The sequence below is a fragment of the Vicia villosa genome, linkage group LG7, assembly GCF_029867415.1.
Source record: "Vicia villosa cultivar HV-30 ecotype Madison, WI linkage group LG7, Vvil1.0, whole genome shotgun sequence".
NCBI lineage: Eukaryota > Viridiplantae > Streptophyta > Magnoliopsida > Fabales > Fabaceae > Vicia > Vicia villosa.
Window position 1 is genome coordinate 96833216 of NC_081186.1, and position 14150 is coordinate 96847365.

Sequence of the window (14150 nt, forward strand, 5' to 3'; positions counted from 1 at the left end):
TCTCTCCTATAATATATAAGCAACCAACACTCTCTTTGAAATTCACAACATTCACTCATCCAACACAAAAACTAGTGGAAAAAAAGTTAACAACAAACATAGCTATGTATTCAAAGAATGTGCTTGTTTTTTGCATTGGAATGCTTCTGGTAAGCCTATGGTGCATGAAAGTGAATGGTCATGAACATGGACATGCACATGGAAAAGGGTCACATGGACATCAAGATATACCTGTTGGATGTAACAGCAAACACTCAGATGCAGGTGAAGAATGCACAGATGAAGATGATCATCTTGGATTGTATGCTGATATTGATGACACTTTTAAGAGCATAAAGAAAACAGTTGGTAGGAGAGAGAAACATGAACATCTTTTCTCAGGTCGTAATGATGATGATTCTCCTAATGTTGCACACAATAATGTTGATGTTTTGGGACATTGATTTCATCAAGTTGAAGATTGAAGAGAGGTTTTTCTTCATGTTATGAGTTTGGTTTTGTTGTTAGAATAATAATCAATAGCTTTGTTTTCTTCATTTTTTGTTGTGTTTTTTTTTTCTCTTTTTTTCAATTTTGTTTTCTCTTCTTTATTTTTATGATGAATTCATTTTTATTTAGATGAACTCCATTTTTCAATTCTATAGATTCTATTGAATTCTATAAAAATGGTAGAACTTGTCAATTTCTTAAATTTAACTAACATTAAAATTTAGTGATTAGTGGTGAACTTTGATCAATTGAGACCAAAGTGAATATTTGAAATACTGTTAAACTTTATTTTTAAAATCAATGATTATGTTTTTTAACCAAATTGAAATTGGGAGATAAAAATCAATTCTACAACACCAAAACAAAGCACGTTTGTTTTTTTTCTAAAACTTTCAAAAAAATACAATTAGTTATGAAATTTTATACATAAACATGTATTTAGATTAGGACTTTTCAAAAAAAAATTCATACAACAAATCAAACTGTTTTTAGATAATCAAACAGCTTTCTATAGTTAACAATCTAATTCATAGTTTATCAAACAATTTAATAAGCGGAATTATAGTTAATTGAATCAAAACCTACTCAATCATTAGTTGGTCTAATAATGATTAATGATAGAAAAAAGTCATGGTTTGATCACTACAACTGCGATCGGGAGAGATTTGACCTCCGACCTCGACTAGACGATCCAACAAACCGAATATTTTTGGATATAACAAAAAAAAATCTACTCAATCGAATCACAATTGTAATTTTAAAAATAAAATATTATTTTAATTAATATTTAATTATCACTTCATTAAATAACTTTTTAGTTAAATATATAAACTATTGTTGAGAATAAATTGTATCAATTTAATCTATATACATGATAAACAATTTAGAATTTAAGTTAAATACTAGTATTTTAGAATTTTGGCTTAATAACACTTTTGGTACTCACGAATCTGGTTCTTCATTTTTAAAACAGAATAAAGCAGTCTCTGAACTTGACTAAAGGATATAAAACTGGTCCTAACCCCCATTTCCACTAAAAAAAAGCTGATGTGTCCAAATTTTAATGACAATTATCCTTCTTTTTCTGTTATGGTTGTGATGGTTGAAAGTTAACACAATTTTTTTTCTGTAATGACAATTAACACAATTCATACACATAATGGCAATCAACATTTAAAAATTACATTAACATTCATTTGAAAACTACAACATACATCACTTAACAACTAATTCAACAACTTAATTCATCAATTTAATTCAGCTTCTAAACAACTAATTCAGCTGCTACAACAATTAACAACTAATTAAACAACTTAATTCAGCTTCTAAACAACTAATTCAACACTTTTTCAACATAACAGTACATATCAATCTCATAATGACCACTACAACTAAAACAACTACTCCTTGGCAGAACTTAAGCTTTTGTTTCAAATTCTCATCTTGTTTCATCTTCAAATTGTATTTCTTCTTATCTTCATCAATTCTCTTCATTAGTGACAAAATCACCTCCTTTGCACGAAATCACCTCCTTTACACCCCTTTCGTCCCTGCAACTGAAATCACAAACAGATTTCAGATTCCAAATTCCGTACCAGTATAAAGAAGATTTATACATTTAGATAGAAAATGGTGTTTACCTTGTATAACCCACAGCCATTAAACCCCCGCCCAGGATTCTCTTTCGTCCACGAGGTAGTGAGCGGAAAATCAAGGTCACAGAAGCAGCGAACCTGTCTTCTTCGTGACACGCAACTGTTACTGGACACGACATATGATTCTGACATGAAAGCGAAGAAGATTGAGAGAACAGATGAAGTGAGAAGCGAAGAAGATCGAGAGAACGAATGAAGTATGATAGAAATGAAGAGGAGATCGTTGGTGGGAGAACTATGGAAGATTGAGATTTAGGTTTACTGCAAACAACTCAATTAAAATTAATTTTTTGTTTTAATTTTTTTTCTTTATTTTCTGAAATGTTAAAACAAATATTATTAATGACGTGTAAATACAATATGCAATTTTTAATGACGTGTAAATGTCTATCAACCACTTAATTTGGACACATCAGTTTTTTTTGGAGTGGAAATGGGGGTTAGGACCAGTTTTATATCCTTTAGTCAAGTTCAGGGACTGTTTTGTTCTGTTTTAAAAATGAAGGACCAGATTCGTGAATTGGTCAAAACACGAGGACCAAAAGTATTATTAAGCGTAAAAATTTTAATCGATAAGCTTAGTGGTTCAAGTTATAACATAATACTAGATATTAAAATTATGAAATATAAAAAAAAAATTAAATAAAAATACAATAAAAACAATAACAAAGGTAAACAAAAGGTATTACAGTGAAGTTCAAATTCAGTTTAAGAAAAACTCATCTGATCCCAAAATAAATTACATACAATTTTATTTCATGTATTTAAAACATATAAAATAGTAAAAAATATATTAAATTAAATTAATAAATAATATTAGAAAAATTAAAATATAACAAATAATTATTTTTAAAAAATTCAGTTTTATTTTTAAAAAGTTAATCTAAAATTTACTCCAAATAATATACTGCCCAATAATATTTTACCTTATTTATTTTAAATTTTCTTTATAGATTTATGATTTGTTTCGAATTTGTTTAGATATATTTACATAAGATAATAATAATAAAAAATAAATAAACAAATAAATGTTTATAAAAAAATAAAAGAAAAAAATCTAAAAATGGTATTTTATTAAAAAAATTCAAAAAATATTACAATTCTATTTATAATAAGGTATAAATGATACTGGTATCCAATGTGGGTATTAATACTGTTATGAGATACGATATTTTTCAAAATAATTAAAATAATTAAATATAAATCTTTTTTATAAAATACATGAGTGGATAATTAAATTGTTGCAAGAAAAGTTTTAAAAAATAAAAAATATTGTTAATATATATATATATATATATATATATATATATATATATATATATATATATATATATATATATATATATATATATATATATATATATATATATATATATATATATATATATATATATATATATATATAAAATAATGAAGAAAATTCTTAGATAGTCATACGTACAACTAATCACAAAATTTTAATTAATTAAAAAATATATATAAAATTTTCTCTTTTCTTCATAACCCCATAAATTCAATTAAAAATTATTAAAATTTAGATAAACTAAAAAATTTCTCTCTTATTGGTTCTTAAAAACATGAATTTAACGTCGTTTCCATACAAGAATTTCTCTAATAATGAAGAAATTAAAATATATAAATATATTATATTAATATTTGAAAAAACATAGGTGCTATGTGCAGGACTTTTCTCTGGTGCAACACGAGTAACATTAGTAAAAAGTCCCCCATATCTTGGGAATCCATCTGTGAACCTCGAAATGCAGGGGGTTTAAACCTGGTGGAACTTCATTGTTGGAACAAAGCAACCATAATCAAACTCCTTTGGAACCTCCAGGCCAAAGCAGATAAATTGTGGGTTCTTTGGATGCACACTTACTACTTGAAGGGGAACGAGGTCTCAAACTGGCGCATCCCTAGCAGCTGTTCCTGGATAATGAGAAAGATGTTCAGCTATAGAGAGGAATTAGAGAGCAACAACTACTGGCAGACTTCTGTTCAAATTGGCAGCTACAAAACCAAACACATGTACAAGGAACTCAGAGGTGAGAAACCAAATGTGCCTTGGTACAAGATTTTCTATCAGAATGCTGCAAGACCTCGTGCGAAATTTATTCTTTGGATTGCTCTTTGGGACAGATTGCCAACAAAGAGTAGGCTGACCCGATTTGGGATTATCACTGATGGGAATTGTGCCTTCTGTGGGAAGGAGGAGACTCAAGAGCACCTTCTTTTTGAGTGTGAAATTACTGGAAAAATATGGAAAACAATGCTTAACTGGATTGGTATGGACAGGATTCCGCATGGATGGAGAAATGAGAAGGCCTGGATATGCATGGAAACAATGAGGAAAGGCTGGAGAAGACTCCTCCTGAAGGTTGTCCTTGCAGAAACGGTGTATGCGATTTGGACTCTCCGAAATGACATCATCTTCAATAACCAAACCATGGATGAGGACCTACACCACAAGATCAAGGTTAATGTAGCTACGAGATGCAGTGTGTTTAATAAGCTCTCCAACCATATCAATCTTGGGGGGCCTAGCATTTGTTAGTTTGTCGTTTTGATGTAGACTGGTAGTGTGGTTGATTTGATTGCCTGGATCCGATTTGGATCGGTTTTGTACTAAACTGTTTTGGTCAGTAATAAAGTTTATATATTCTACCAAAAAAAATATTTGAAAAAAATCACAAATTTCATAGTGAAAAAATAAAATGAAGTACCACAATGGTATCAGGTACGGGTTCGTACCTAAAGGTACTTTAGAATTTTAGAAGAACCATGCTTCAGAGCTTTTACTTTAATTTAGTACAATTAAAATTCATTGTACCAAACCAATAATTTAGTTCAATTTGGTTCCAAACAAATTAAATAGTTCTGTTTGATTCTGGGGAATTTTTATTATGGTCGATTTGGTTCAATTTTTTCAGCTGAGTTAGCACCATGAACAGCCTAGTTTGAATATCATGCATAAGCTCAAGTTGAAAGTTCATAGCCAAACTTCAAAAGAGAATAAAGAAAACGCACCAACATTGTCTAATTGTATATACTTCTATAGATGGAATTTCAATTGTAATAACAGGGAAAAGAAAAGAACTTGATAAAGTGCTAAAATTCGATAAAACTCAATATTACAACCATCATAATGATTGATAACTATGAAAATATTTAAAATGATGAAGAAAAAAAACTATAGAATTGACAAGTTCACTTATGATTGTTGTCCTGTAATAAACCATACCACAAAGCCAAATGTTTCTGCTGGTTGGTCAGAATCAAGATCCATCCATTTGAATATCGGTGACATTCGGATTAGGTGGATTTGTATTAAAAGAATTTCCAGTAACATTCTGGCCGGCTCCAAATGTGAACTCGGTGGGAGCTATATCAAGGGGTGGTCGGGTGAAAATTGAAGGAGTTCCAGCGCAGCTGAAGGCGGGAAAGGCGGGAAGTGGAGGTACGTCGTTGGGTTTCGGGAAGCCGAAGCTAAGTGAAGATGGCCCGGCTGGAGGTGAGAAAGCAGCAGAAGGCAGAAGAAAAGAGTTTCCAACTGATCCGAAGAGAGTTTTCTCGTATTCCTGTAGATGCTGGTAGGCAGCTATATTCAGAAAATATGAATGCTTGTCAGAAAGATTGAGTTGAGATCGGAAACGAAACTGAAAACAGTAAAGAAAATAAATATACCTTCAGATAATTCAACGGCCGGTCTGCGTTCCTTTACCCACTGATAACTTGGTGCAAGTCTCCATCCTCTCGACTTCATCAGATAGCCAATCACAACAGCCGGGGACCTGCAACAAGATATGTATATGTAATGTAACTCAGAGAGAAAATTATAACGATGTACGGACTAAACGAACCAACTTGTTATAAACGTTTAACTAAGGTATTTGGCCTATATCATATTGCAGCGATATCTTACCGACTCTTTCCTGACATGCAATGAACCAGAACACGCTCCTTATCCTTCTCACATTGCTCTGCAAAACAAACATGCGATGTTGATTTCAATGTTATTATAATGTGTAAATATATCGTAGAAAAGAGACTTATGGATGATAGTTCATGATGAAAGACTAAACTCTGCCATAACCCTAACAAATGTAATGATCAAGACATATAAATTTTCAGTAAACAGGAAGGAACGTACCTAGAAACTGATTTGCTTCATCAAATTGGAAACTTTTGTCATCCGGGAGGCAGTGATAAGTAAATGAGTTCTTGTACAGATTTTGACAAGAAGGGACAGTCTGCACAAACAGAAATGAAAATAATAAAACAATCAAGTTGTATTAGCAGATTGAAAAGTAGTGTACAAAAATAAACATAAATACTCGAAAATAGACTAATACAAAAAATTAAAGAGATCATCATACTTAATAATTAATGAAACTCAAGTATAGAGTAATAAAGCTTGAGTAGAGAAGAAAAATAAAACAGAAATAGTACTAAAAGTAGGATCGTCGTCAGATTGAAATTTACACTCTAGAAAAAAGACGTTAGGTTAAAAAAAACATGATGAATTTATCCCAATAATCCAGATAGTGGATGCGATAGCAGTTGGAGCCACGATTAGCGCCCGTTACAACAGCTATTGCTGACAGCAAATCCCGGACTAATAGTGCAACACTGAACCCTACCACTACTAGGCTATTGACAACATCGTAGCCACTACATGATAATACACTGTAGTACCCAAATCTAAACAAAAATTGTGGCTTTCGTGACATTGCAATGCTGCAACGCAGTGAAATTTGAATACAACCCAGATCTAAACAGTGCTGCAGCTATCGTGACGTTGCCAAGCTGCAACTTGGAAAAATTTGAATACCATCTAAAACTAAACAAAAATTGTGGCTATCGTGACATTGCATTGCTGCATCATGGCAAAATTTGAAAACACCTAAACAAAAATTGTGGCTATCGAGATGTTGCAATGCAATGTGACGAAATTTGGGTACCACCCAAACCTAAACAAAAATTTGTGGCTTGACATTGCAATACAACATGGCGAAATTTGAGTACCATCCAAATATAAACAATATTATCGCATTTGTGACGTTGCAGAACATAGTGAAATTAGAACAAATTGCTATTGGTTTGCTAGAGTACAAAGTAATGCCAAATAGCAGCTACAGCCATGCTCAGACGCACAACAACAATAACAACCAAATCTTATTCCGCTAAGTGAAATCGACTACATGGTTCAAATTACACGATAATGTTCAATCGACAATTTCTTTCTATAGGCTCAATATTGCATAGAAATTTAATCAAAACAATATTTTCCCGGATCCGATCGACAACACAGAACCTAAAACAATACCCAAGAATCGAAATGCACAAACCCAATCCCACCACCATATTAACACAATCAACACACTCATGATTTCAATTCAAAAACACCAACAAAAAGAATCATCATCAAGAAAAAGCCAATCATTGAATAAACAGAATCAGAATCATCAATCCAATCATTGAAAGAAACATCAAACCAAAAAGAAACTGATTCTTACATTGAGAATCCGAGAAATCCCCTGAGTTTTAAGAAGCTCAGAGCGTGAAGCATTATCATAGCTGCCCAAGTAAAGAAACTCCGGCAAGATCACAGAAGGAAAAGCACTAACTTGAATCGAACTTTTCTCCGATCCAACAGGAACCCTATGCCCACAAATCGAACACACTTCACCTTCTTCATATTTGTGATAGTGCCCACATACCCCACAAGGGTTTTCCCTCTCTCTCTTCCTCATTATCAACACAATCAACCAATTTCACTCACACCCAGATCGAAAAACACAGCCTTTCACACAAATCAAACCTAAAAATCAGATCTTTATCCAATTTAACAAAAACCCAGATGAAAAAAAACGATTAGAGAGAGAAAGTAAAAAGAGGGTTTTGTTGTTATGTGGTGACAGCACAGCAAGAAGAGAAAAAAAGGGAAAAGATAAAGAAACAAGAAAGGGTGAATTATAGGGAAGTTTCTTTATTTTTTTCTATAATGTTTACTAGCGGGAAACCCGTGCATTCGCACGGGTTCAGGTCTTCGACGCGCATTGCTGTAAAAATAAATGGTTGCTATTAAAAAGCATTTATTATAAGAAGAGAAAATTATTGAAAAAAATAAAAGTTATTTTAGTAGTTTTTAATAGTTTTGACATTAAGTTTGTTAAAAAAAAGTATTAAATAGTATTTTGTTCACATAAAAAAAACGGATTGGTAAGTATAGAAAGTTTTTGACGTTTGTGACACTTTTTGAATATAGATGGTATAAATTGATTTTAAAGTTATTAATTAATTGATGTTAATATAAATTGAATTAATAGAAAGTAATTAGTTATATGTTATTGCTGAGAATATAAAGAAAAAGTAAATTGGGCAATGATAACGACATTCCTACTTTGGTAAAATAAATTAGGTACATAAATAGGGCCAAAAGTGATTTAAAATCTTGGGCCATTAAAGTCATATAAGTTAAAATCGGTGTCCATAAAAATGTTATAAAGAGTTGTTTCTTGGAGAATGCAAAACGTCAAATTTTGTCTCCCAAAACGCTTAACCTGTGTGTATCTGTTAGCTTAATCATACGATGTAGCAGAGAAGCTTTACTATTGTTCAGAAGTTTATTATATTTTTAAACTATGATAGGAGTCAGTTTGCCTATGGATGGATGGTTACTTTTTAATAGGATAAAATTGTTTTAAAAAAATGCTTGCAGAATGAATGTGTATGTTGTTTGTGGCTGCTGACTTTGAAAAAGGATAATAGTTTACCATCATTATTGATAAGACCACTTTTTGTTGCTTAACACCGCTATTGTATATGTTGGCTGAGTATTATAATACTTAGGCACACATCTATATTCACAAACAACTTATAGGAACTTAGCACCGTTGTAGCTTGAGACAATATTCTGTTTATTACATTCCTCTTCAACATTTGACAGCTCAGTTCAATGTATAAATTTATGCATGACTAATCTAGAAAGAATTAAACTTGTTAATATAGGGGCAAATGATGTCATTCCTCCATTGAAAATTGGTTTTCTTATTAATTGTGGTTTAATTGGAACATACCCGCCAAAAGGGAATTGATTATGGTTTAATTGTGGTAGACAGCATGCTGATACAATCCAGATAATGTTGGTGAGCAAAGAGATTCATCCTTAAGGGTGTTAAATTTTGGCCACAGTAGCATTGAAATTTCTCGTGCCTTAGTGTTAAATATTTGGCACAAATAATAGTAGATTGTTTAATAAATATCTGTCATAGAAGGTGTTCAACATAACTAATGTGACACTGTTACATTACAAAATTAGATGGGTCACAACTAAATTAATAGTTACTTGTAAACAGAAGGAAATAGTTCATTAGGCGACATCATTCAAAACATAAAAAACGGCGCGATGGCGAAAGTTAAAACCATAACATATCATGGAGCTAGTTTCTCCACCTTGATAATCTTCTTCATTTTGGTGGAGGATTGCTCTCCTGCAGGGATTTCAGAACTTGCCACATTATCATTAGAAATAGGAGGAGCAATTCTTTTGTTGGCTGAAGTCGGCGTAACAGGGAGAGGGATATGTTCTGATGTAATATCAACATCCTGAAAAAAAATTTTGAAAAATTAAGAGATTGATACGATATTAGTTACGAAGCTATAATAAAAAAGAAGAATCAGAAATGAGGAACAATTAGTTACCGTAACGACAGTACAATCCTCATTTGTTACAGCTTCATCGACACTTTCTGTCAGCTACATAAGAAGACAATGAATGCAAATGTGAATAATGTGATGTTGTCCCAAATTTGTATGCAAGTATAGTTTTTATGAAACGATAAGACAAACCTGCTTGATGATATCGGCTTCACGTGATGGTGACGGTATCTTATAAAGAAGAAAACAACATAAGTTAGGATTAAAGTATAAAGGGAAAGCTTCTTTCAAAAAAAAAAGTATAAAGGGAAAGCATGAGAAATGATATATTGTTCTATGCACGTACAGATTCTTGTCCCCATGAATGCAAAAGCTGGTTGATGACACTTCTATCCTGATAAATAGAAACAACAGTAGCATTATTCAAACTTGGTTGCCATTTGACCTTAAATGCCATTGTCAATCCAACCAAACCATCTAATGCTAAAGGGTAATCCAATGGGTCTGTTATACCAGCCTAGATAAGTAAAAAATATTAGCAAGTATAAAAGATACAAAATAATAATTAGGCCATAAAAAAGGAAAACCGACCTCAAGCATTGTGTTACCTAACTGAGCAGCAGTAATGTCCAGTAGTTGTGAACACTCGCGGTCCCACAGAACAAAAATAGCTTTGCAGGCTTCGTTGAAAACTTCAATGAGAACTTTATACCTATGAATAACAAATAAGATTTTTAATCATAAAGCTTTAGGAACCAAATATATTTACAGATGAAGTCAAAATTTAAACCTGTAAATTTCAGTTTCAGTATTGTGTTTGTTACTACAAACGTAGGGTGGTTGATTTCCTTTAGCTTTACTTGGACAAGCATGGCATGCTTGGTAATACCAACCTCCTTGAGAAGCTTTTACTTGAAGGATTTTAGCAACGGTGACACATTAATTGGTTTAAAAGGGGAGCCCGAATGACAACGTATTAGTGGGAATGCTTTGCGACAGTGTTAAGCTTTCAAAGTTCAAATTAAGAGGGAAATATGATAAGTTAAAAAAGTACTCACAGCGGTAAGCTTTTTAACAACACTTAGTGGGAGAACCAAAGCCTTATACATAAATTTATCGTACGGGCTTAGTTGGGAGCTACCAGATGTCTGAGACAGTTGGGACATCGATGTCATACTCTGACCGGAAGTATCGGCTAAACATTGCTTTGGGATACTACCAACCAAAACATAAAACACAGTAGTAAGGAAATGGAAAACAGTGGGATTGAATGGAAAACTTAAAAGTGAGACATTGGTATAGTCGCAAACCTATTTAAGAACTCCTTAATTTCAGCGAGGTCATCATTGATGTGCAACATTGTTACATTAAATGTGTTTGAAACACATACAGGATATTTTCCTACGAAGAATGAAAAGTATAACATTTAAAAACAATGGTTAGTACCTCTAAAATTGTAAATGGAGAAAGGAAGATAAAATGGAGAATGCAAGAAAATGAGAAGGATATATACCTTCCTCTTTGACCTTTGCGAATTGCAAAACAATAACAATTGGTGAAGATAAATCTTTCCTTTGTTTATTGAAATCATGGAATTGCATTGCGTATCCCTCCCACAAAGTACAATTGAGAATGTTATTACTTCATACATAAGAACACAATATCAGATAAAGGGATTTGAACAATGGCAATTGAATCTTAAATTTGTTGACATACCATAAGTCTTTCAAGACTAAATTAATCTGTTGTTTCTTGTTTCCATCTTGAATTTGGGTGTAACCAATATCTGAAACCATTCCTATTACATCTAAGGATATAAAGAAAGAGAGTTAAATATAAGATATATCAACATTGGTCTAAGTACAGGATAGCACACAAGTAGAATAATAAAAGTATAAAAATAGTAAAATACTGCAAACCTATTAAAACATCCCTTTTCCATTTTCCAGTAAGAATATCAGCAAAAGGTGTGAACTTAAGGGGCCTAGGAGGAATCTCATGCTTGTTTATGTCAGTCACAGATGTGCCGCCACTAAAAGTCAACACAAATTTGTGATCAGAAGGCTTGAACAACAGATCATTCAAGGATACTTGGAAGTTTGATACTGTAACCGTGCCATTGACCGTCAACAATGAATCGAAAGCTTGTTTATACATTGTAGGAACTCTACAATGTATATCAGATCCCTGAAATGCAAAAAACTTGAATTAAAACCTATCATGTTAAATTAACATAACAATCCGTTTGGAAATAAGAATCTAATATTTGGCTGCAAATGTGGAATTTAATAGGTCAGTGAAACAAAAGCATAAGAAATGTGTTATGAGAAAATTATCACAGCCAGTTGTATTGCAGATACGTTTGCGTTTTAAATTTGTGATTCAGAGAGTTGAAAGCTGCATTGGCTGAATATTGCAGATGCCAATCAAAGTGATGCACTTCGTGGACCAATATTGATTTATTATTACCTCTATTCTACGAACCCACACGGTTCATTGCATGGATAGCTATCACATTTGATGGGATACCTCTAAATTAATTAACCTAAAGTTTTTTCTGCACTTTATGTTACTGATAGTGAGTGAATGCAATTATATGTGTCGGCATAGGCTAATACAGAAACAAAACTTATATAACTAAATAATCATAGGAAAGGAAATATATTTCACAATATAAATCATAAAGGGAAATTCTTTTACAATAAAAGTCATAAAGTCATAAACTTTAAAACTCATAAAGGAAAAGAAATAAAAAGCATTTATATTTGTTCACAATAAAACTCATTGATAGAAAAACTCAGAAAGGAAAATAAATAAAACACAAAATAAATATAACGTATAAACCGAAAATATTTCACAATTATAAAACATAGAAATCAAAACTGAGAAAGCATAACACATAAACTCAGAAACAGAACTAAAAGCAAATCAAAATGAACAAATAGCAGGAAAAAAAAGCAGAGCAAGAAAAATGTCTCACTTCTTTATCACACAAAAGCATTTCAAAATGTTCCTTATTCTTGTTCACAACAGTCCATTTGTGATGGACTCTCACAGCTATTTTCCATAGCTCCTTTGTGTCATTAATGTCTTTCACCAGCTCAAATGGTCTTGCCATTTTAGAAGTTCGCAGCAGCAGAAGAACAAAGTTGTTGAGGAAGAACTGTTGTAGAGAAAGTGGTGATTTTTGGAGAGAGTATAAACGGGAAGAAAGGGAAAAGGAAGAGCAAGAGCAAGTCGGAAATGATAGAATCAGAAGGGACACAACCATTTAGGTTATTCTTGGGAGGCTAACAACTATCCCGTGGGCAAAAGGGTTCCACCGTGAGAACCCGCTGGACAAATTGCAGAGCGGTGTACTGTTTTCAGAAAAGCAATTTTTTGAATGCTTCAAGACTTTTTCAATGTACGTGTTTTGCAGAGTGGTGTACCTTTAATTATTTTTTAATTATTTTTTAATGTACTTTGGAAAGAAACTTTATGCACCTTTATTGATTTTTCAAATATCCATCGGTTACTTTCTTTTAATTTTGACTTTTATGCTTTTTTACAGTACTTTGAATACAACAATTGTAATTGGGTAAACCATTTTATACTATCACTTCTAACATTTTGTCTCATTCTAACAATTAAATTCAGATTTCCTAGCCAAATGTAACAGCCCGTGTGTAAAGATATTTGACATGTAACCAATTGTACAATTTGGTTCCAAAAAGTAAATTTTAGACACATTTTGCCCCCAATTAAGTGAGGTGGAGGGTAAAGAAGAGAGGTTAAATTTGAGTTTTCCAGAGCCATTTATTTTCTTATATTATAGATGTCATCAATCAAGATATGATTCAATGGATTTGAAATTGGGAATGAGTGAATGAAGGTAATTATTATAATTTATAGAGATGAATTGTATGAATATGAAAGGAAAAACAGAACGGTGAAACCTAGTTTTTGGGTTGAGTTAAGATTTGGATATTTGGGGGATTCGAGAATCTTAGGTTTTGGCACGTGATAGGGTGAATGAGTGAATAATTTATATAGGTTTTCTTATTCTCTAAGATAGATCTTGTGGTGGTTTGAATTTGAAAACTAGACTAACACTCAATCCTTTTTTTCTTTTCTTTACTTTTTAACTTTGCTTTCTAGATATTTACTATAGTAGAATTTTATAATTGGAAAAATAAGATTTGAATTAACAAATTGATTGGGTAGTCTTTTAAAAAGAATATCACTATATTAATATTTAATAGTATTCTCTTGCCTTTTTTATCTTTATTTATTTATATAAATATATATTACTTAATTTAAATATGGGGACAACTTCCCTACCTATCTAAAAAAATTGGGTAGTGT

At 32.0% G+C, this 14150-nt stretch overlaps 3 protein-coding genes across 7 annotated transcripts; 1 reads left to right on the plus strand and 2 right to left on the minus strand.

The window, feature by feature from the left end:
* Positions 1–4080: 4080 nt before the first annotated feature.
* LOC131619781 (uncharacterized) lies at positions 4081–4698 on the plus strand. Its single transcript, XM_058890843.1, has one exon. The coding sequence runs from the start codon at positions 4081–4083 to the stop codon at positions 4696–4698; it is 618 nt and encodes a 205-aa protein (XP_058746826.1).
* A 478-nt stretch (positions 4699–5176) lies between these two features.
* Positions 5177–8148, minus strand: LOC131616034 (protein-tyrosine-phosphatase IBR5-like). The gene is made up of 5 exons (XM_058887258.1): positions 7661–8148; positions 6295–6394; positions 6067–6124; positions 5829–5935; positions 5177–5742 (listed from the first exon to the last, which is right to left on the minus strand). Exons 1-5 carry the CDS (start codon positions 7895–7897, stop codon positions 5420–5422), a joined length of 825 nt encoding a protein of 274 aa, XP_058743241.1. The 5' UTR covers positions 7898–8148; the 3' UTR covers positions 5177–5419.
* A 1246-nt stretch (positions 8149–9394) lies between these two features.
* On the minus strand, positions 9395–13217 carry LOC131617916 (uncharacterized). Of its 5 annotated transcripts, XR_009288705.1 has the most exons (11): positions 12784–13217; positions 11723–11990; positions 11520–11610; positions 11317–11444; positions 11114–11204; positions 10862–11018; positions 10594–10708; positions 10395–10515; positions 10150–10197; positions 9996–10034; positions 9852–9902 (listed from the first exon to the last, which is right to left on the minus strand). XR_009288705.1 is itself a non-coding variant. In XM_058889182.1 (9 exons), exons 1-8 carry the CDS (start codon positions 13072–13074, stop codon positions 10412–10414), a joined length of 1245 nt encoding a protein of 414 aa, XP_058745165.1. In that variant the 5' UTR covers positions 13075–13217; the 3' UTR covers positions 10183–10320; positions 10395–10411. The 5 variants fall into 5 exon arrangements, 4 of the variants coding, with proteins under 4 accessions (XP_058745168.1, XP_058745165.1, XP_058745166.1 ...); XM_058889182.1 differs by lacking the exons at positions 9852–9902; positions 9996–10034 and having other exon boundaries at positions 10183–10320; XM_058889183.1 differs by lacking the exons at positions 9852–9902; positions 9996–10034 and having other exon boundaries at positions 10188–10320; positions 10412–10515.
* Between the last annotated feature and the right edge of the window lie 933 nt (positions 13218–14150).